Source organism: Biomphalaria glabrata, chromosome 1 (genome assembly GCF_947242115.1).
Source record: "Biomphalaria glabrata chromosome 1, xgBioGlab47.1, whole genome shotgun sequence".
Taxonomy (NCBI): Eukaryota; Metazoa; Mollusca; class Gastropoda; family Planorbidae; genus Biomphalaria; species Biomphalaria glabrata.
Genome location: NC_074711.1, coordinates 56,601,804 through 56,623,640, shown reverse-complemented (window position 1 = coordinate 56,623,640; position 21,837 = coordinate 56,601,804). Strand labels below are relative to the sequence as shown.

General features: G+C 36.4%; 1 protein-coding gene across 10 annotated transcripts in view; it reads left to right on the top strand.

Moving 5' to 3' along the window:
* LOC106052278 (RNA-binding motif, single-stranded-interacting protein 1-like) overlaps positions 1 to 21,837 on the top strand; it is a 232,377-nt gene that overhangs the window by 13,444 nt on the left and 197,096 nt on the right. For all 10 annotated transcript variants that reach the window (XM_056003522.1, XM_056003503.1, XM_056003514.1 and 7 more), the window contains exon 2: positions 12,344 to 12,532. In XM_056003522.1, coding sequence (XP_055859497.1) covers positions 12,344 to 12,532 — 189 coding nt within the window. The remainder of the gene's footprint in view (positions 1 to 12,343; positions 12,533 to 21,837) is intronic.

Sequence of the window (21,837 nt, the reverse complement as noted above, 5' to 3'; positions counted from 1 at the left end):
AATGAATATCGGCAAAAAATTAGCAGATTAAAAAATAAATAAATCTCTTGATATATACCCAAATATGTCTAGGCATATCTACTGTACTAATCTAGATCTATGCATTTTATTTTAGGCCTTATGTATATATTTTATTTTCTTTGGTACAAATGTCCAAAAAGCTACGTGATAACAAAGGGGGGACGCAAAGGCAATTTTTTGTTTGCAGTTGCATTGTAGTTATTTTATATTTTAATATTAATAAGCCGATAGAGACTTTATTACTCAATTTAAGACAAATGAAATTATTATTTATGTGACGTCTTTTTATCGTCTAAGTGGAATTTTATTTTTACGTTAGCATCAAGATTCAAAAGGCTCTTTTATATAAAACATTTTAATACCTCTTCAACAACGTGATTCTAGAACAGGGGTCTCAAACTCATTTCAGCATGTGGGACACAGTGGAAAGTAGCAATCATTCAGCGGGCCGCACCACAGAGAATGTTTTTTCATTAAATTTTACGAACACTACTGTCACTGCAGTTAAATGCTAAAATAAAGTTTTTATAATTATTAATTACATTTAGTGTAGTTTATTACATGCACAGGCAGTTTGGTTTACTAAAATAAGTTGACGTTGTCTCTGTCACTTATTAAAAAGCAGAAACTGTAGTGCCCCAAAAAACTACAACTATAATTTCTAGGCCTACTGCAGATAGCTCGTCACTCATGTTTCTGTCCACTCAGCAGAGAGCGTTTGGCAGAGACCATACCATCGACGTTAGGCCTGAAGTCGCGTGTAGTGGCAAGCCGCAAGGTTGCTTTCAGATGCTTATCAGTCAGTCTTGATCGTAATGCTGTTTTGTTGATCATTCTGAAAAAAAAACTGTTCGCAAACGTACGTACTCCCAAACATCGCTAGAATTCTAGCAGCTGCGCAGAATAAGTTTGGAAACTTCTCTCTGAAAAGAAACTGGTAGAAATCTGGAACGCCAACATCAGCGTATTTTTGCTTCAGAACAGTGTCACACTGCAGGTCCAGTAGTTCCATCTGGACTTCCACTGGAACGTTTTTCACGTCAACTGCGAACGGAGTAGCAAAAAGGAAAAACTGTGATTCGAGAGCAGTGAATTGCTGAAAGCGATAGTCCGGAGAGAATTTCTAAGTAGTGTTTCAGGAGCTGTGGTTCAACCGTAATGCTCTGTAGAAAAGACTAATGAGCCAGGTTTCCATCTGCCAGCTGAGTGGCCAACAAAATCAGCTTGCATCTGAATGATTTGATGCGGTTAAACATCACGGTAATCAGCTGCTTTGTGCCCTGTAGTTGTGAATTAGGTGCATTGAGATGTTGCGTGATGTCAGTAAGAAAAGCAAGATCCGACAAAACATTGGGTCACTGAGCTGAGGTATGTCTCCGTCTTTCATTGCCATGAGCAATGCTATTTCCCGTCTCAGTTCAAAGAATCTCTGCAGCACTTTTCAACGACTCAACCATCTGACTTCCGTATGATAAAGCAACTCACCGTATTCCGTTTCTAAATCAGCTAGAAATGACACAAACCGTTTGTGGTTGAGACCCCGTGCACGTATGAAGTTCACCGTCTTCACGACAACATCCATCACGTTCTTCATTTGTAGACTTTTGCAACAGAGTGCTTCTTGGTGCAGAATTCAGTGTATGGGTGCAAAAGGTCCCGCCAAGCTGAGCTGATACCGTTTCTCTACCATTAATCCAAAAACACCAACCTTCTCTGAACACATTGCTGGTGCACCGTCCGTAGCCACTGAAACAAGTTTTTTTCCCACGGTAGCCCACACACCTGCCAATACAAGCTTCCAGTTCTTGAAACACGTCGCGTCCAGTCGTCGTTCCTTTCATGGCTAGTAAGTCCAATAGCTCTTCAACAATGTTCAAGTTTTCGTCGACCCCACAAATAAATACGGCACAGTATGCGGTGTCTGTTACACCAGTAGACTCGTCCACTGCAATGGAATATGCTACAAAGTTTTTTGCAGCGGCAATCAGTTGCTGTTGAACATTTGTCGCTGACTCGGTGATCCTGCTTGCCACTGTGTTCGCAGACAAACTTATGCCTTCGAAGAGTTTCTTGCTCTCGGGGCAGATAATTTCACGCCTGTAGCATACACTCTTTTACAAAGTGGCCTTCAGTGAATGGTCGTGATGCCATCTCGCTAACAACAAAGCTTGCCTTCACAGAATCTTCGCTTGCAGTGGGCGGACACCTCATTTACTGATTTGTGCAGTTGTAAATTATTTCACAGCTTATATGTGGTCATTGTAAATTTTATCTAATTTTTTTTAATTCGCGGAGGTGGCCGCGAGCCACACAAAATTGTTTCGCGGGCCACTTGCCACGTGTTTGAGACCCCTGTTCTAGAGTCTACCCCGTTTTTACGACAGTACAAACCAATTTCACTCCACTAACGTACCATCATAATATTGACATTTTATTGCGTGAACAGGCCAGCTACAAGACGCCTTTCTAAAGATGAGGATGATCTTAGGACAACAAGCCCATTACAAACTCCTGCAACGTTCCTCAAGCTGTCGTGGGAACACCCCTTGGGAAGGGGCCCGACCTTCTCTCGTGAGGGCGCGACGATCTAACCAATGGGAAGAGGGTGAAGCAATTCAAATTATTTTACACGGGTAAAATTAAAAGTTGTCTATTCATTGTAGTTATCGATCAAATTTTGAATAGTAACCCAGTGAATTGACATTATCAATTTAAAAAACAAATTAAAATAGTGGAAGAAAAAGACTTCGTATGTTCTACTAATAAAGATCTTTAAAAATATAAACCTTTTTGTGTGTGTGTGTGAGCAATCAGCAAAAATATCGATTAAAAACTTTTTGAAGAAAACATTTCAAAACGTCTCTACTGACGTGATTCTTTTTGAATGGTCAGAATGGTCAAAAATTGTGTTTAACATCATTAAGTTGAAGACCTTTGTGTGACAAAAACTAAAAAGTTCGCGGCAAGGCTTCTTACTGAACATGAAGATGATCTTAAGACATACGTACGCTATATGTACATTGAAGATCCCCCGTATGTATTGGCCAATGCTGCCTCCTTCTTTAATAGACTTCATTTCAGCCACTTTTAAAAACTATTATAAATAGTGTACACAGATTCCAAGAAAATATTTCTTTATCGGAATAACGTCCCACTCCGTTATACTTTAACACTGACATGGGCGCTTCTTACTACGGGAAGAAAAATACATTGAAGAAGACACAGGCTGAGAACTAAGGAAAACGCTTGGAGGAGCTAACAGTGCTTCAACAGACCACCAAACCGATGTCTCTCGTTTCTCTAAGACTATCTCCAGAAAGAAAGTTTTCGGTTATACAAAACAGTCTAAAATTATGTACATAGCACTATTTCAGGGGAAAAAAAGGTTAGCGGGCGGGGGCTTCAACGGTGAAAGTTGAGAAACACTGCCTCGAATGTCTCTCACACTTCGGCCAGTTCACCTCTTCTTAATTGAATTATTTTTGACCTGCAAACTTCTTTCTAGCAGAAATGGTACGTGATAGACTTAAGGAAAATGAATTTCCGAAGCTGAAAAATACTTGGTGCCTGGGGCTTAGCCCCTTACCTCGATAGGTGATCTTTAGGTAATCAGCTTACTGTATTGGTTCAACAAAATGAATTTGTATTGGGAAAAGTGGATAAAGTTGATAGCGGGGGTGGGGGGGGGGGTGATGACCCCAGACCCTAGTGACGCCACTGGTTCAAAATAAAAGTTTTCAAGACCAAATTTAATTCTAGAAAATAATATTTAAAATCTCCTGGAGGGGGGAATTTTAAGCTACCCCCTCCCTTTCCGGCTACGCCCATGTGTCATATGTGTAAGCCTAATTATCTTCAAAATATATTCAGTTGGATAGCACATCACAAACCAGATGTATGCTTGCGTAGGATTACGTATTGCATTTTATTTATACATGTGTGTAATCTGAAAACTTTAAACAATACAATAGCAGCCTTAATGAATTTCGAATGAATAAATTATTAAATGTGTTAGAAACTTTTTGGTATTTTTATAGAATACAGACGTTACTTCAAAAAAATAAGATAATTACCTCCGACACTTTTCATGTAATATTAATCTAGGCATGCATGTTGTTCTGTGACATAAGTCGTTGGTTTTACTGTCTGACTCAGGCAACCATTCCATTAAAAGATTAGAGATATCAGAACTGTTAGAGAGGTACTTACTTAATGTATAAAGCTCTAGCTTCGTCCTAGTATATTATCAAAAACGCGAACTGTATATGAATATACAATGACACATTATTTAAAATATAAATATAGATCTAAACCTGCTTTCATTAAATATCGGATGTGACAGCGCTATATAAAACCAGATAATTATTATAAGAATTTCGGCCATTAATGACTTCATACTAAGCACAAGTTTGCCATTAATTATAATTGCAAGAAAAAATTGATTTAGATCTAGATTTGGTTTTTTAAAAACCATACAATAATTATTTTTTTTTGTAAGCTTAAGTGTACTATTTATAAATCTATGTTACTAGAAGTAAACAAAAAGAAAGCTTTTATATATATATATATATTATAGCTTTTATATAGCGCTACATTCATGCTTATAGCATGCCATGGGCGTAGCCAGGATTTTTTTTTCGGGGGGGGGGTTTGGGGGGGGGAAATATTTATATGTATGTATGTGTGCGTATGTACATAATCTTTATTACATTCTGACCTTTCATTCTTTCGGAAGACGTTTATTGTGCCCTAGAATAGGTTCTTCCTGGAGTTAGGGGAAAAATTTTTGACTCTCCGCCATTGCTAGCAAGGGGGTCTGGGGGGAGCGTTAGTAGCTCCCCCAGCGTGGGGCGAAGCCCCGCCGCAAAAACTATTTCTGGTATTAAAAGCCAACAAAATACATATTCTGAGGTATCTACAGTGCATTTTCCTGCTATTAGAAAGTTTTATTGCAAAAACGTAATGTGCTATTCTTACTGACTTAGACCCTCCCGCGCCGTTCGGCGCATTTGCCGTCAAGCTTTCTACACAAAAATCTGTCTGATGCGTAATTCAATTTGTCGGAGAACATGTCCCGCAGCCCTCATGCGACGCTCTATCACAATCTAACCAAGGGGTCGACTCCCAGTTGGTCATAGGATGTCCTTGATTTAGACCCGTTCTCTATAACTGACTCCTAAAATCTGTCTTAGCCATCTTTGTTGAGCCATATTTAGTGTTTTTCAATGACTATTCACTGCATTTTATTAATGGAGCCCCGCCACTAGTAGAAATGTCTAACCTCTCTTGAATACGCTCTTGGAATTAGGTGACTGTAGTTTGTTTTATATTTTATATCGAAAAGAGATGTTTTATCGTCAAATTCATCTGTTGGGGTTTTGAAACTAAAAAATCTCTGGAGTTATTATTTTTTTTTTTTTTTTTTTTTAAAATTCAAAACCCCATTTAACTACGTTCATAGAATTTGGTAACTGTAGTTTGCTTTAGAATAATATTGAAGATAGAGGTTTTCCAACTCAAAACGTTCTGTAAGGGGAATTTAAACTCAAAACCATCTGGAGGGGTTTTAAACTTAAAAAAAAAGCCATCTATTGGAGAGTGGTTTAAACTCAAAACCCCCAATTGGCTTGGCTACGCTCAAATAATTTTAGTGTGTGATTTGCTTTTTTTTATATTTAAGAGGTATTTTTTTTGCATCAAATCCCTCTGAAGGGGATTTAAATTCAAAAACCCTATTGGGAACGCTCATAGCATTTTGAGTGCGTAGTTTGCTTTTTTTTTTTTAAATGAAGGTGTATTTTTTAGCTTCAAACCCGATGGCGGGGGTTTAAACTCAAAACCCCTTTGGCTACTCTCATAGATTTTAGAGTGTGTAATTGGCTTTTTTTATATTGAAAAGGTATTTTTTTAGCTTCAAACTCCGATGGAGAGGAGTTTAAACTCAAAACCCTTTTGACTACACTCATAAAATTTTGAGTGTATAATTTTTTTTTTTGTAATATTGAAGAGGTATTTTTTACCTTCTAACCCAGCTGAAAGGGGGTTTAAACTCAAAACTGAGTTAAAACCCATTTAGCTACGCTCATAACATTTTGAATGCATAATTTGCTTTTGTTTTTCATATTGAAGAGGTATTTTTAGCTTCAAACCCCGCTGAATGGGGGTTTGTAATCAAAACTGAGTCGAAACCCATTTAGCTACGCTCATAACATTTTGAGTGCGTTATATCGAAGAAGGGGTTCATCGTAATTTTTGGAGGGGGTTTTAAGGTCAAAATCTTCCTTAACTGTGCTCTTGGAATTTGGGGATTGTCGTTTGCATTATTTTTGTTTTGTTTTGTTTTATAGAAGAGGGGGATTTAACTGCAAAAAAACCCTGGTAGGGGGTTTTAAACTCAAAACCCCCTGGAAGGGGTTTTAAACTCAAAACCCCCAGGTAAGGGGTTTTAAACTCAAAAACCATTGGCTGTGCTGGGGCAAGTGATGGTTTAGTATTAAAATCTCACCTAAAATAAACTAAATCAAAGGAAAAAATCAGTCATATCGAACCTCGAGCCCCTTTCTAGGTAGCCAAGCCAAACCAAGTTCAAGCGTTCTTGGCCTCTCGACCACGCTTCCCACCACATGTAAAACTATTATGTCGGATGTACTCCTACCAGTTCTAAAGCCACCGTGGCTCTCAGATAGCACTTTGTCCAGTCTAGAGTTGGTCAGTCGATCAAGTAGAACTCGTGCAAAGATCTTTCCTGCTACTGACAGAAGAGTAATGCCTCGATAGTTGGAGAAGACAGCTTTGTCACCTTTTTTTATAGGGATATATTAATGGCATCTCGAAGATATGGTGGGAGAACGCATTTTCCCCAGCATAGACTAAATAAGTCTGTTTTTCTGTTAGGGCAGCAGCTCCTATTTTATCAGAGCCAGGTGCTTTTTTGAGTTTATGAGACCTGAGTTTTATACAAATAGTAAGAGTACATTAGAAGGTAGTTTTCATAGTTTGTTGTTTATTTAATAGTTTAGCATTTGAAGGCGTTGTTTACAGCTACAGTTTATTCTGATTGCTTCTATTAAATATACATTTCTCTTCTTAATTAATCCCTGATTGTTGATAGACACACATTATTTGTCCAAGTCATGTCAGGAGTTCACCACAACAAGCAGAGGTCAGAACTAAAAGAATCTTGTCACTAGCAACGAAGAAACACTTGCTAATGATTTTAATTACTTTTACTGTCATTTTTACACTAACAGTTTTAATAATTTACGATTCAAGGCCTTGCAAGACGTAACAGTAGAAAACAGTCTCCAATTAAAAATAACTTAAAGTCTGTATTTTCAAAAACGTCAACCCAAGCTGGTGGGCCTGGTGGGATACAAGGAGGGTCTTAAAAGAATGTACAGAACAACTGGCTGAACCTTTTGTAGATATTTTCTTGACTTTGTTAAATAGCCACGAGACTGTGACGAGAGTCCATACGTGTGGAAGTAATCCACAATTAGACCTGTCCCAAAGGTTGACAAACCAATGGAGATGAACGACTATAGACCTGTCCCAAAGGTTGACAAACCAATGGAGATGAACGACTATAGACCTGTCCCAAAGGTTGACAAACCAATGGAGATGAACGACTATAGACCTGTCCCAAAGGTTGACAAACCAATGGAGATGAACGACTATAGACCTGTCCCAAAGGTTGACAAACCAATGGAGATGAACGACTATAGACCTGTCCCAAAGGTTGACAAACCAATGGAGATGAACGACTATAGACCTGTCCCAAAGGTTGACAAACCAATGGAGATGAACGACTATAGACCTGTCCCAAAGGTTGACAAACCAATGGAGATGAACGACTATAGACCTGTCCCAAAGGTTGACAAACCAATGAAGATGAACGACTATAGACCTGTCCCAAAGGTTGACAAACCAATGGAGATGAACGACTATAGACCTGTCCCAAAGGTTGACAAACCAATGGAGATGAACGACTATAGACCTGTCCCAAAGGTTGACAAACCAATGGAGATGAACGACTATAGACCTGTCCCAAAGGTTGACAAACCAATGGAGATGAACGACTATAGACCTGTCCCAAAGGTTGACAAACCAATGGAGATGAACGACTATAGACCTGTCCCAAAGGTTGACAAACCAATGGAGATGAACGACTATAGACCTGTCCCAAAGGTTGACAAACCAATGGAGATGAACGACTATAGACCTGTCCCAAAGGTTGACAAACCAATGGAGATGAACGACTATAGACCTGTCCCAAAGGTTGACAAACCAATGGAGATGAACGACTATAGACCTGTCCCAAAGGTTGACAAACCAATGGAGATGAACGACTATAGACCTGTCCCAAAGGTTGACAAACCAATGGAGATGAACGACACTACGACGTTGTTTTGGATGGTCGTGGGTGACATCGAGTTGATATTATAATGTTATGTGTAGGCATTATTAGAGGCATTCTTTTACGTTCGTACCGCTCTCTTGTAAATAAGTCATTATTATTACCATCATCAATGTATCAAAGATGAAATAAGGAGACATATTTTCTTCTCACATGTTTGGTTTCTTAAAGTTTTACTCTAAATTTAAATCGCCAACGCGATTCCGTTTGATTTTCACGTCATAAGCGTTGAATTTCCCCCCCCCCCCCCCCAAAGTGTACCACCTTTCTGTTAACGTCTGTTTCGCGATAAAACGGACCCGCTGCTTAACTTGTTGCTCGTGCATAAGTATAAACAATGTAAGGATAAACGTCTGTTTAAATAGTATAGGCCATTCCAGGCCCTTCCTTAATCGACCTGCACTCTGTTTACATATTATAGGCCATTCCAGGCCCTTCCTTAATCGACCTGCACTCTGTTTACATAGTATAGGCCATTCCAAGCCCTTCCTTAATCGACCTGCACTCTGTTTACATAGTATAGGCCAATGATGCCCAACGTAATTCGACCTGCGGGCCATTTCACTTTCCGACACTCGTGTCGCGGGCCACAAGACCGAAAAGGTACAAAACCGAAATAAAATTGAACTGAAACAATTTTATTAGAAACCTCTGGATCTAGTAGCCTGCTTAAATTAATTAATTGGATATCTGAAATGTATCTTTTTGTTTTTACGCGCCTCTACTTAAAATGCGAGCGACACTGTAGCCAGCTTCCCAACAAATCATTTTCTTCTTTTGTTTTTCCTCCAATCTCTAGGCGTGGTTTAACAATCTTTGTATCTGAGACTCAAACCAAGAAGGACGACATATTTGTTTTATAATGCCGTTTATATGTTGTTTATTTTTAAAACAGCCAAACTTTCTTTATACATCAAATATGTTAGCTTATTATCACGTTTCACAATAGAATTAAAGATCCGTTCAACTTTTCCTGGTAGATTCTAACTTCAGAGTTTCTTCAGGTCTTCCATTACATAACGTACAAGTTATAATGTTAAAGGCCCTTGTACCAATCCATCAGAGAAAAAGAGAGGCCCTAACGTACTTCAAAATACTTTTCAACTTTAAAAAAAAAGGGGGGATTTTCTACACTTTGTGTCGACGTTTCTACGGGCCGGATGGAACCACGTCGCGGGCCGTATTTTGGGCATCACTGGTATAGGCCATTCCAAGCCCTTCCTTAATCGACCTGCACTCTGTTTACATAGTATAGGCCATTCCAAACCCTTCCTTAATCGACCTGCACTCTGTTTACATAGTATGGGCCATTCCAAGCACTTCCTTATTCGACCTGCACTCTGTTTACTTAGATAAATTGTACATGTTTTGATATTTGATTGTATTTATTTTCCAATTTCAAATATCCATGATTAAAAACAAGATAATTTGACATTTTTATATGTTCAAATAAGGATTTCCATTGAAAGGGAAGTAATTATGATTACAAATAGTTGTAGAAATTGTATCTTCAGTTATTTCCCCTTAAATAAGTTTCATAGACATGATTAAGTTTTCTTGGATGGAATGAGAGAACAAACAGCAGAACAAATAGCAAACAATTATATTGAATCAATCATGCAAATAATTCTTTATTAGATCTAGACTAAATATAATAAATTTCTGCGATTGAAAATATTGATAATAATTGTTTTTGTTTATCGCAGCTTCCATTCTTATAGCATATTCATTGCGCTATGGTCCAATCACTCCCATGGACCAGTTTGGAAGAAAGGGAGTGGAGGGGGTGTATGGAGGAAGGCTTCCGTGCTGCTTTTTCAAAAGCTTTTTTTTTTTTAAAGTTGCTGGAGTCTGAAATCGAACTCGGGGGTCTCGATCCTCTATGATAGAGGGCCGACGCATTAGCCACTTCTCTATACAAGTACTTATTAAAAATAGAAGGCTTCATAGTCTAAAAAAGTCTATACAGTTTGAAAGTTTAGCGATTGACCTAATCCTGTACTCAAGGCTTATCTCCCCTTAGCTAGTCAATTTCTATATTTAAAAATTAATTAATTACGACTAACTGATTAAATAATTGGTTGATTTTTATAATGATTCATGTGTTGTCATCGACAATGAATAATTGAGAAAAAATTCCACTTTATTCGAGAATGGAAAAGGAAAATAAAGTGTGCAAGATTCCACCTAGACAGTAAATTGGGACTTTTTATAAAGATGGAGTTGAAATAGACTGATCCTGTTCGTGTCAATCTATTATACATGTTACATTATATTAGAAATCTGATTTCACGTGCCATCGTGTTTTAAATGTGTTCACTAGTTCAACAACACATTCATGTCCCTTTGTTTTCAAACCTAAATATGTACATTGCAGAAGTCACGTGTTAAACCTTTTTTTTTTTTAAACACCATATAAAAGTAAGGTATGTCATAATATCTGAGTTTGTGTCCTCAGGCATTTCACTAAAATGTTATACTATCTGTCTTTCTCTTTGTTATTTACTGAAAAAGCAAATTATCCAGCAATAAAATTCAATTCGTCAGTGCTGCTATTGTGAACACACAAACTCAGTTGTAAAGGATTTATGTTATGCATACAATTCCAAAATCAATGGTGTATTGTCTTGAAGGATGTGAGACCAGAATTGCACCTGAAAATCGTTGGTAGCACAGACAACCCCCCCCCCCTTTTTTTTTTTTACTTTCTTCATGAGCAGAGGTGTCGCATATTTAAATTTGTTCAAGGCTTTTCAAGATCTATGAATTTTTCTTTTGAACAAGAAAGACTTTTAAAAATACATTCTTAAGAATGATTTTTTCTCCATTATTAAGCTTAATAATATAATAAATAATATTTTTTTTAAACATTTGGTTCAAACCGGGTATCAAGCGTGACACCGTGAGATGCTTGAACGTACGAGGTTTCTGATTCGGCCAGAGGGCAATACATACTTGAGCAATTATTTATTAGTATGTTCATTATATGGACAACTAGATCTAACATTAGACCTAATCTTCTAATTTAGTTAAGATCTAGTCTAGATCTAGAATCCAGATGTAATCTATATTAGAATTTACTTTAAAATATAAGCCAAGATTATCAGCTTCAATAAAATTGAAGCAACTTTAAAATTAATTAGTTTCACATAATATCGGTACACTACGGCTGATAACGACATGTTTTTGTAATGGCAAAAATTATCCTTAACATTAATTTATTATTATTAATTTATTATTATATTCTTGAATCAATAAGGCCTTACATTCGTAAATTCCCGAACGCGAAAGTGCTTTCAAGAACGCGATAGTCAAAACCGATGTTGGCTCTAGTTCTAAGTCTAGTACTCAATTTACAGTTTTTTAGCGGCCCCCGAAAGGGTGCTTCCCAGATTAACAAACTTTTTGACGTTTGCTAATTTCTAGCCCTCTATGAAATATATCAGCGATATACACCAACTGTTAAATTTCTAAATCGTTAGAGCTGGGTTTTTTTTAGACCAACATCCAAGCTGGTTCCTGAAGATTCCATGAAGCTCTGACTGGAATAGAGTTATTGTAAAAAGAGTTTTTGCTAACATGTTTCATCATTTCTATGACAAGCCTAGTGTTTAAAGTCTCTTTCTTAACTAGTTCTTTTTTTTTTTTGTGGCCTCCTTTATAAGACTTTGTCCTTCTTTGGAAGTTCCCCGACATAGTGCTCTACAGGTCAAAATACACGTTCATTAAGTTTCTTTCCTATTAAGTCTGTTAACGATAATACCTGCCGTCGCTCATTAATGTGAATGCAATTTACGTGAATGGATGAGTACGTCTGACCCGCTGGGCTCGTCTACGAGTTTGTGTTTGTCATCTTGTTATAAACATTATGCATCTGTTTGTTCACCCTATCGTATTATTCTACAGCCCCAACCAAGCTACACTTTGAAAATTGACCCCAACAACATCATGTCTCCTACCAGTGGCCATGTCAACGCCACTGTGTACGCCAAGTCACAGATACCCTGGACCACAAATCCTTACTTTAGGGCGCCGGGCTTCCGATACGCCGCCCCTCATCCTGCCGCATATGGAAGCTACACCCAGACGCCCACAGTGAGTACGCTCTTTCATTTCATTTGTTAAAAACAGTTTTAGTATATCCCAATGATCAAGGCATCTTTTTTTACAAAGTTTATATAAATCAGTCTGTCTGTTAGGTATACATTTTGAACACGTTATTTATCCCATTCCCCATTCTCAGATCAAGTTAAAACTTTGCAGTTATTCTTTGTTCTTAACAATACATGAATCAATCATAAAATAACCAATTAGTTAATTAAATAGTACTAATTTTGTTTGTAAATGAAAAAAGGGAAATACATCTTAAAATATTGAAACATGTGACCTTAAATATGCAGTTTTTCACAATAGATAAGGTTTTTAAAAGTATATTCTCATATTTTGTTTGTGACTCCTCCATGTTTGTGACTCCACCATGTTTGTGACTCCATCATGTTTGTGACTCCACCATGTTTGTGACTCCACCATGTTTATGACTCCATCATGTTTGCGACGTTACTGTTTCCATATGGATTCACTGACATTTTATTTGAAATTTAAAAAATTAAATCTTTAATCGCTTATTCAGTTCGCTGAATGATTCACCACATGTATCTAATAAGTTCCCGTTTTTTCGACCTAGTTTTTAAAAGATCAGCCTTAATATAAATCATACAATTATATTTTATGTCAAAGTTTGAAAAAAACAAAACAATGCTGAACAGTTATGACAAATAAAAATTTATTAGAAAAAAAAATGTATGCTCTGGCGACTTTTAAATTTCTAAATTCGAAATAGTCTGACACAACTGCATTACCCTCCCTTTCATCTGTACTTTAAATGCATAATTTATTTCGTCATATAAATAGTCTAGTAGACAATTATCTATGACTGACTTCCTTCACTTCACCATGATTGTATCTTGTTTTATAACGTAGTACGAAATGAAATTTGCTTCTGAAATCGTATTCGGTGTTGACTTAACTTAACCATGTAGTAAAGAATATATTGTGTATCTAGATCTAACAACCAATGAACGAGATCCATAATAACATGTGCTTGTTACAAAATGTAACATACACCTAATGATTCTATTTACCAAGCAAAGAGTTATTATAGTTTGTTGTTGGTATTTGTCCAGTCGCTGGAAGGACAGTCGCTATGCATTATCCTTTTATTCTCCGAGTGACCTTAGGCTACAAGGGGGAGCACCCTTGAGAAAAGCACTAATTAGTTTTTGATGTTCAGCGATCACCTCCCCATGTCGACATCACTTGATTTTTTTTCTTTCTCTTTTGTCTTTGTTGGAATCAATTCATTGGCTCAATCTGTTTTAAATATAGTGAACGACCTTGACAGTTGTTGTTTTTTTTTTTTGAAGCAGAATTCGATACGTCTGCTTCACTATTTAAAACGTTGTTTTTTTTTTAGCGGTGACTTTTTTTTTTCACCCCACTTATTGGCCAGTTATTTGTCAAAGATTGCGACAATTTGTGCTTATCAGTTTGCAACGCAAGTTTGATCTCGTCATAACTACTAATACACTAATACTCTCTCTCATACTCTTACACTAATACTATAATATACGTATACAATTATACAATTATACTCTAATACACTAGCCTATGTGTACAACAGTGCTGTTTTTTAACAGCTTTTTTTTTTGTAAAATGTAAAGATTGTATATAGGTCAAATCTCATTAGACATACAATCAAATAAGTTCGCAATGACTAGTAGAGCATCTTAAATCAAAGTTTCACTTGAGCATTGTTGAAACAGAACGTTTGTTGCTTGTAAACACAATTCGGTTCCTTAAATACCGCCCTCCCCCGACCTCCCCAAATGTGGCATGATATCCAGTTGGTATTCCAAGTCTCAACACATCTCCACCCCCCCCCCCCCATGTTGTTGTTTTTTCTCTGTCTAGCTCCTTGACATTGTCCTCGAGTTACAAGATAAGTTGCAGAAAATGTCTGACTTTAAGGTCTTCACGATCTTAGGATGGGGGCTGAGAAAACAAAGGAGAAACAACAAGAATGTGGATAAATTGTGATAAATAGATGGCTGTATCAAATGTGGATAAATTGTGATAAACAGATGGCTGTATCAAATGTGGATAAATTGTGATAAACAGATGGCTGTATCAAATGTGGATAAATTGTGATAAACAGATGGCTGTATCAAATGTGGATAAATTGTGATAAACAGATGGCTGTATCAAATGTGGATAAATTGTGATAAACAGATGGCTGTATCAAATGTGGATAAATTGTGATAAACAGATGGCTGTATCAAATGTGGATAAATTGTGATAAACAGATGGCTGTATCAAATGTGGATAAATTGTGATAAACAGATGGCTGTATCAAATGTGGATAAATTGTGATAAACAGATGGCTGTATCAAATGTGGATAAATTGTGATAAACAGATGGCTGTATCAAATGTGGATAAATTGTGATAAACAGATGGCTGTATCAAATGTGGATAAATTGTGATAAACAGATGGCTGTATTGAATGTGGATAAATTGTGATAAGCAGATGGCTGTATCAAATGTGGATAAATTGTGATAAACAGATGGCTGTATCAAATGTGGATAAATTGTGATAAACAGATGGCTGTATCAAATGTGGATAAATTGTGATAAACAGATGGCTATATCAAATGTGGATAAATTGTGATAAACAGATCGCTGTATTGAATGTGGATAAATTGTGATAAACAGATGGCTGTATCAAATGTGGATAAATTGTGATAAACAGATGGCTGTATCAAATGTGGATAAATTGTGATAAACAGATGGCTGTAATAAAGGTCACAGTTCATATTAGGGCCTACTCTGGTTTGTAAAGCTGGTAAAAAAAAGTCCCCCTTTCAGACCTTGCCATCTATTGGGCAGATGATGTCAAGGTCATCTGTTTCTGTGGCCCACGGTTAACAAACATGTCATGTGGCCAGCACAACGACCAACCGCCTTCCCCTCCTCCCCAACTAATGTTAGTCAGCCACTTGATCTGGGTGGGGACAAAAAGGCCTCAAAAGATCCAGACATTACAAATCCCAGTCTTTACCAGGATTCGAAACCGGCTACCCCCCGATTTGTTAGCCAATCGCTTTACCACTTCGCCAACGTGCCTGTTAAGCTGGTAGGATGTCAATGATCGTATTGAGTTGTTGTATGTATGTACAGTTATATGCACGATAAGATATTGTTATAAACTATAACATTGTGATATCAGTAATAGAGAATGGTATCAACAAAAACGATAATAATACCCAGCACAAAGTGTCGAAGTTAATTTTAAAAGATACCAAAACCGCTCAAGCGTGCTCGAGCTTGTGTCAGTGGATACCATTAATCCCCCGCCCTATTTTTTCTGTGATATTGAACCTCCAAAAGGGATGTAACTAGTACATTAGACGTTTTGTTCCGCTCGGCAGGACCACAGAAACACAAAAAGGGGCAGCAACCAAGAAAATCACAGAAGGGGGTTGACGTCTGACATTCCAATCTCCATTTCATAATCTCCCTTTACATATTCTGAGCAGATAGAACTGTATTGAATGTAGTAAAAGTCCCTGCTTGCATGAGGGTCTTCTTTGAAACCTGAACTCAATAAGATTTTGAAAAATAGAACTTAGGAGAAGCGAATGGAATGATTCAAGATTGTTTATTAGATTTGCACAAAAGATTAGACTACTACAAATGGAACCAAACTAGAATACAAATACGACAGGGCTAGACTTGTCGCTAAATACACACACTCAAATGTTGAAAACTATTGCCGACGATAAGATCACATAAGTTCTTTCTTGCTACAAAGGTTATATCAAGTGACTCTGTCTGTCTGTCCGTCTGGTAAAAAATTTAAATAAGTTATTTCTCCAACCCCCATTCTCGGATCAAGTAGAAACTTTAAATTACTATTTATTGTACTGGATACAATTGGAATCAATAAAGACATTTACCAAATAGTCAAATAAGTATTTGTAGTTAATTATTTTTTTTATATCAAAAAAAGGTAAATAACTTGTACATTCTTGAGAAATATATTTTTTAAAAAGAATATGTTTTAGTTCATTTTCTTTGCACCTTTTATTTCTATTGATTGTGTCACTGCGTACTTTCAAATGAGTTTGAATGCTTGAAGTGTAACTACATTCTGTTACGATAGAAGAGTACTCCAAGATGTATATGATCAACTCCACATTTTTTGTATTCGTTTCTATTTTCTTTGATGTACATTTCTAACATTATATTTATATAGATGCCTTCAAAGACTTAGGTTTTTTTTCTTGAAAAAGAAAACACATATCTACTTAATGTATCGTAATATTCTTGCATTCATTTTTAAAATCGAGCCACATAGTAACAGCTGAAATTAACTAAAATCTAAATGATCACTAGTGTAAGATAATACAAGAATGCAATAAATGTGACAATCTGCTGTAGAGTTACGGCATCGAAAGGACCTTTATTCAGTTTTTCAGTGTAAATAGTTTAAGGCACGCGGCTGTGTACCAAAGATTGGCCTCTAAGGTCATATAAGAAGTTGCAAAGGAAGAGACAGTCTCTTCAGACGTTATATATATATGTATATATAATTATATATTATATTTCACTTTACAATTTCACTGTATTAGAATATATATATATATATAATTTCAAGCGTTGATTCCAACTATGACCCGCAGAATAGCTAAAGTGCTGAGTTCTGTTGTTAATCTGACAGGTCTTGTTGACATTTGATATCTCCGTGACACTTCTGATACTTTGGGTAGGTTCTGTGGACATTTGATAGTCATTCTTCATGGGAGAGGGTAGGTCAAACTTGGTCTATATAAAAAATCTAAATACTATAATGTACTGCAGTAAGACTAGGATTAGGTAACTATCAAATGTCGCAACGTTTTGACAATAGAAAATGTTTGTGTAGTATCTTTCCTTTCAAACCTTGCAATATAATATAATAATATTATAGTTACCTCTACAGATGTAGGTGAATGTAGATGTACTAGATTATAGTTACCTTTACAGATGTAGGTGACTGTAGATGTACTAGATTATAGTTACCTTTACAGATGTAGGTGAATGTAGATGTACTAGATTATAGTTACCTCTACAGATGTAGGTGACTGTAGATGTACTAGATTATAGTTACCTTTACAGATGTAGGTGAATGTAGATGTACTAGATTATAGTTACCTTTACAGATGTAGGTGACTGTAGATGTACTAGATTATAGTTACCTTTACAGATGTAGGTGACTGTAGATGTACTAGATCATAGGTGTAAGCCTAATTCTATTCAAAATATATAAAGTTTGATAACGCATCGAAAACTGGATGTATGCTTTCGTAGGCTTACATAATGTATTCTATTTATACATGTATGTAGTCTGAAAACTATAAACACTACAATAGCAGCCTTAATGAGTTTCAAACTTTTTGGTATTACTTATAGATTACAGACGTTTCTTAAAAAAAAAAAAAAAAATAGTTAGGTCCTACGCATTTCACGTGTCAATCTAGTCATGCATGTTGATCTGTGACTTAAAATATGCTTAGTCATCCTGGCTGACTCAGGCAACCCATTCCTTTAAAGTGGTATCACCACAAATACAAAACTATGGGTCTATCGAGCCGTCGTCCTCCCTACATTGCTCTATGACTCAGAAACATGGATATTGTACAATTAACATGCAAAGAAACTGAATCACTACCACGACATGTCTGTGAAAAATACTGAATGTCAAATGGCAAGACAAAATACCAGATACTGAAGTCCTTCAAAGAGCGGGTCTGCAAAGCATCCACACAATCCTGATGCAGTCCCAGCTGCGATGGGCAAGACATGTATGCAGAATGGAAGACCACCGCATCCCTAAACGACTCTTGTATGGCCAACTAAGCGAAGGAAAGCGCTCGCAAGGTTGTCAAAGAAAGCGCTTCAGGGACACCCTCAAAGCTTCTCTGAAGACGTTCAGCATAGATCCAGCCACCTGGCAGACAGAGGCACATGACAGAGCATCATGACGTCGCGCTGTGAAAACAGGCACACAGGTTGCTGAGGAAAAGAGAACATGCTGGCAGAAGAAAAACGCCAGAGAAGAAAAGCAAGGCCAATGACACTAGCTCCAGCTGGAATAACCTGCCCAGTGTGCGGCCGAACATTCCGGGCTTACATAGGTCTCACCAGCCACACGAGGAGACATAAAACCCCAGTGTAAAGCCCTCAGCCCCCTGGATGACAAAGTGGTCATAATCGAACTACGATGGACGAACTATATATATTCCTTTACAAGATAAGAGAAAGCAGAACGGTTAGAGAGGTACTTCTAAATGTGAAAAGCTCTTGCTTCGTCCTAGTACATTCTCAAAAACGCGATTTGTATATGAATATATTTTAAAAATATAAATGATTCTAAATCACCTTTCATTAAATATGGGATGTGACAGCGCTATATAAATTATTGTAATTATTGTAATAATTTTCATCATCAATGACTTCATACTAAGCATAAGTTTGCCATTAATCATATAGGCCTAATCATAACAGTGTAAATATCGATTTCGATCTAGATTTATGTTTTAATTAAATATTTTTTTTTGTAAGCCTTAAGTGTAGTATTTTTAGATCTATGTTATTACAAATAAACAACAAGAAACTTACTTTTTTACTTTCAAATCGCAGTAAGTAGAACTTTAAAAGGCTATACCAATATTAAGCTATGAATAAGTTGGGTGGTTTGCAATTTCGCGGTTGTCTGTATGTGTTTAAGTTAACTTCTATTAAGTTATTAACGAGCTAATTGTCTCCCCCCTTTTGCCGCGTTTTATCAATGTTTTCTAACTTAACCTCTCCCATCCCTCTTTTTTGTTAACTTTCAATGGAACCATAAAAAAAAACGGGTGAGGGAAGGAGCAAAACAAAAATAGGAGTGCCATCAAAGGCCCATGCCGACCAGCTAAATGATCAGGCCTAACACAGTCTTGAAGACATCAAAGTAGTGTTGAAGGCCATGCCACTCGTGCATAGCAGAAAGTACGGTCTAACGTTTTACAAATGATAATACGTACAGTGTATAGTGTAATTCTTAAAATTATATTCTTGTTGAATTTCAAACAAAATTAATTGTAATAAGAATTAAAACAACAAGAAGAAGAAAACGTGTTCGGGCCTTTGTGTCTTGCTGCTGTCACTTTTTTTTTAAGTTGTCTGCATTGAATTTTTTTTTCTTTGGTCGCGACCAGACCGGCCCATTTGGTACCGGCTCACCGGGCATTTGCCCGTTTGCCCATATAGCCAGTCCGCCCCTGTAGGTGACTGTAGATGTACTCGATTATAGTTACCTTTACAGATGTAGGTGAATGTAGATGTACTAGATTATAGTTACCTTTACAGATGTAGGTGACTGTAGATGTACTAGATTATAGTTACCTCTACAGATGTAGGTGAATGTAGATGTACTAGATTATAGTTACCTTTACAGATGTAGGTGACAGTAGATGTACTAGATTATAGTTACCTTTACAGATGTAGGTGACTGTAGATGTACTAGATTATAGTTACCTCTACAGATGTAGGTGACTGTAGATGTACTAGATTATAGTTACCTCTACAGATGTAGGTGACTGTAGATGTACTAGATTATAGTTACCTTTACAGATGTAGGTGAATGTAGATGTACTAGATTATAGTTACCTTTACAGATGTAGGTGACTGTAGATGTACTAGATTATAGTTACCTCTACAGATGTAGGTGACTCTAGATGTACTAGATTATAGTTACCTCTACAGATGTAGGTTACTGTAGATGTACTAGATTATAGTTACCTCTACAGATGTAGATGACTCTAGATGTACTAGATTATAGTTACCTCTACAAATGTAGGTGACTCTAGATGTACTAGATTATAGTTACCTCTACAGATGTAGGTGACTGTAGATGTACTAGATTATAGTTACCTTTACAGATGTAGGTGACTGTAGATTTACTAGATTATAGTTACCTCTACAGATGTAGGTGACTGTAGATGTACTAGATTATAGTTACCTCTACAGATGTAGGTTACTGTAGATGTACTAGATTTTAGTTACCTCTACAGATGTAGGTGACTGTAGATGTACTAGATTATAGTTACCTTTACAGATGTAGGTGACTGTAGATGTACTAGATTATAGTTACCTTTACAGATGTAGGTGACTGTAGATGTACTAGATTATAGTTACCTTTACAGATGTAGGTGACTCTAGATGTACTAGATTATAGTTACCTCTACAGATGTAGGTGAATGTAGATGTACTAGATTATAGTTACCTCTACAGATGTAGGTGAATGTAGATGTACTAGATTATAGTTACCTTTACAGATGTAGGTGAATGTAGATGTACTAGATTATAGTTACCTCTATAGATGTAGGTGACTGTAGATGTACTAGATTATAGTTACCTTTACAGATGTAGGTGACTGTAGATGTACTAGATTATAGTTACCTCTACAGATGTAGGTGACTGTAGATGTACTAGATTATAGTTACCTCTACAGATGTAGGTGACTGTAGATGTACTAGATTATAGTTACCTTTACAGATGTATATGACTGTACAAATACAATAAACATATCTATCTGTAAAGTTACCTTAAAGACATACTGAGACCTCTAATGGTGCAGAAACTTGCAAAGATAAAGATACCTACATATGGATAAAAATTCATGGATAAATTTAGATTTAGACATATATATATAAATATATAGTGCAAGGTTTATCCCCATTTTCTATTTTAAAAAAACAAGGTTACAAAGACAGTTTGTGAGGAAACACAAACTCAAAGTCGGCCCCCGAAGTGGTCCACCCAGGCAGTTAAAAAGGCGGGTATCAATATTTTCAGAAAGAACATCAGAATTAAATTGATGTCTTATAATGAATATCTAATTGATCTAATTGTTTAGTAAGGGGTCAATCTCTTATTCAAGAAAAAAAAAATCAAATAAAATAAAAAAATTCCTTTAGTTGAGTGTTCTATGACTATAGTTACTAATCGCTGTTCACGCGATAATATGAAAACCTACTTATTAATTGTTGTTTTCAATTATGTTCAACTTATGCATACTAAATAGATTTTTTTCTCTTTAAAGAAAGTAATAGTTATTTTTTTGGTAAATGTAGTAGTTAGTATGACAGAACTTACATAACGTAACAATACAAATGTAAAAAAAAATTTTTTAACAAAAAATATAAAACCATTTGTACAAATATGGTAGAAATATGGTAAATACTAACTACCCCTAATAAAGAGCCTCTCGTGTTTGTTACTATTAATAGTGAATAGTTATAAAAGTGGTGTATTTTTA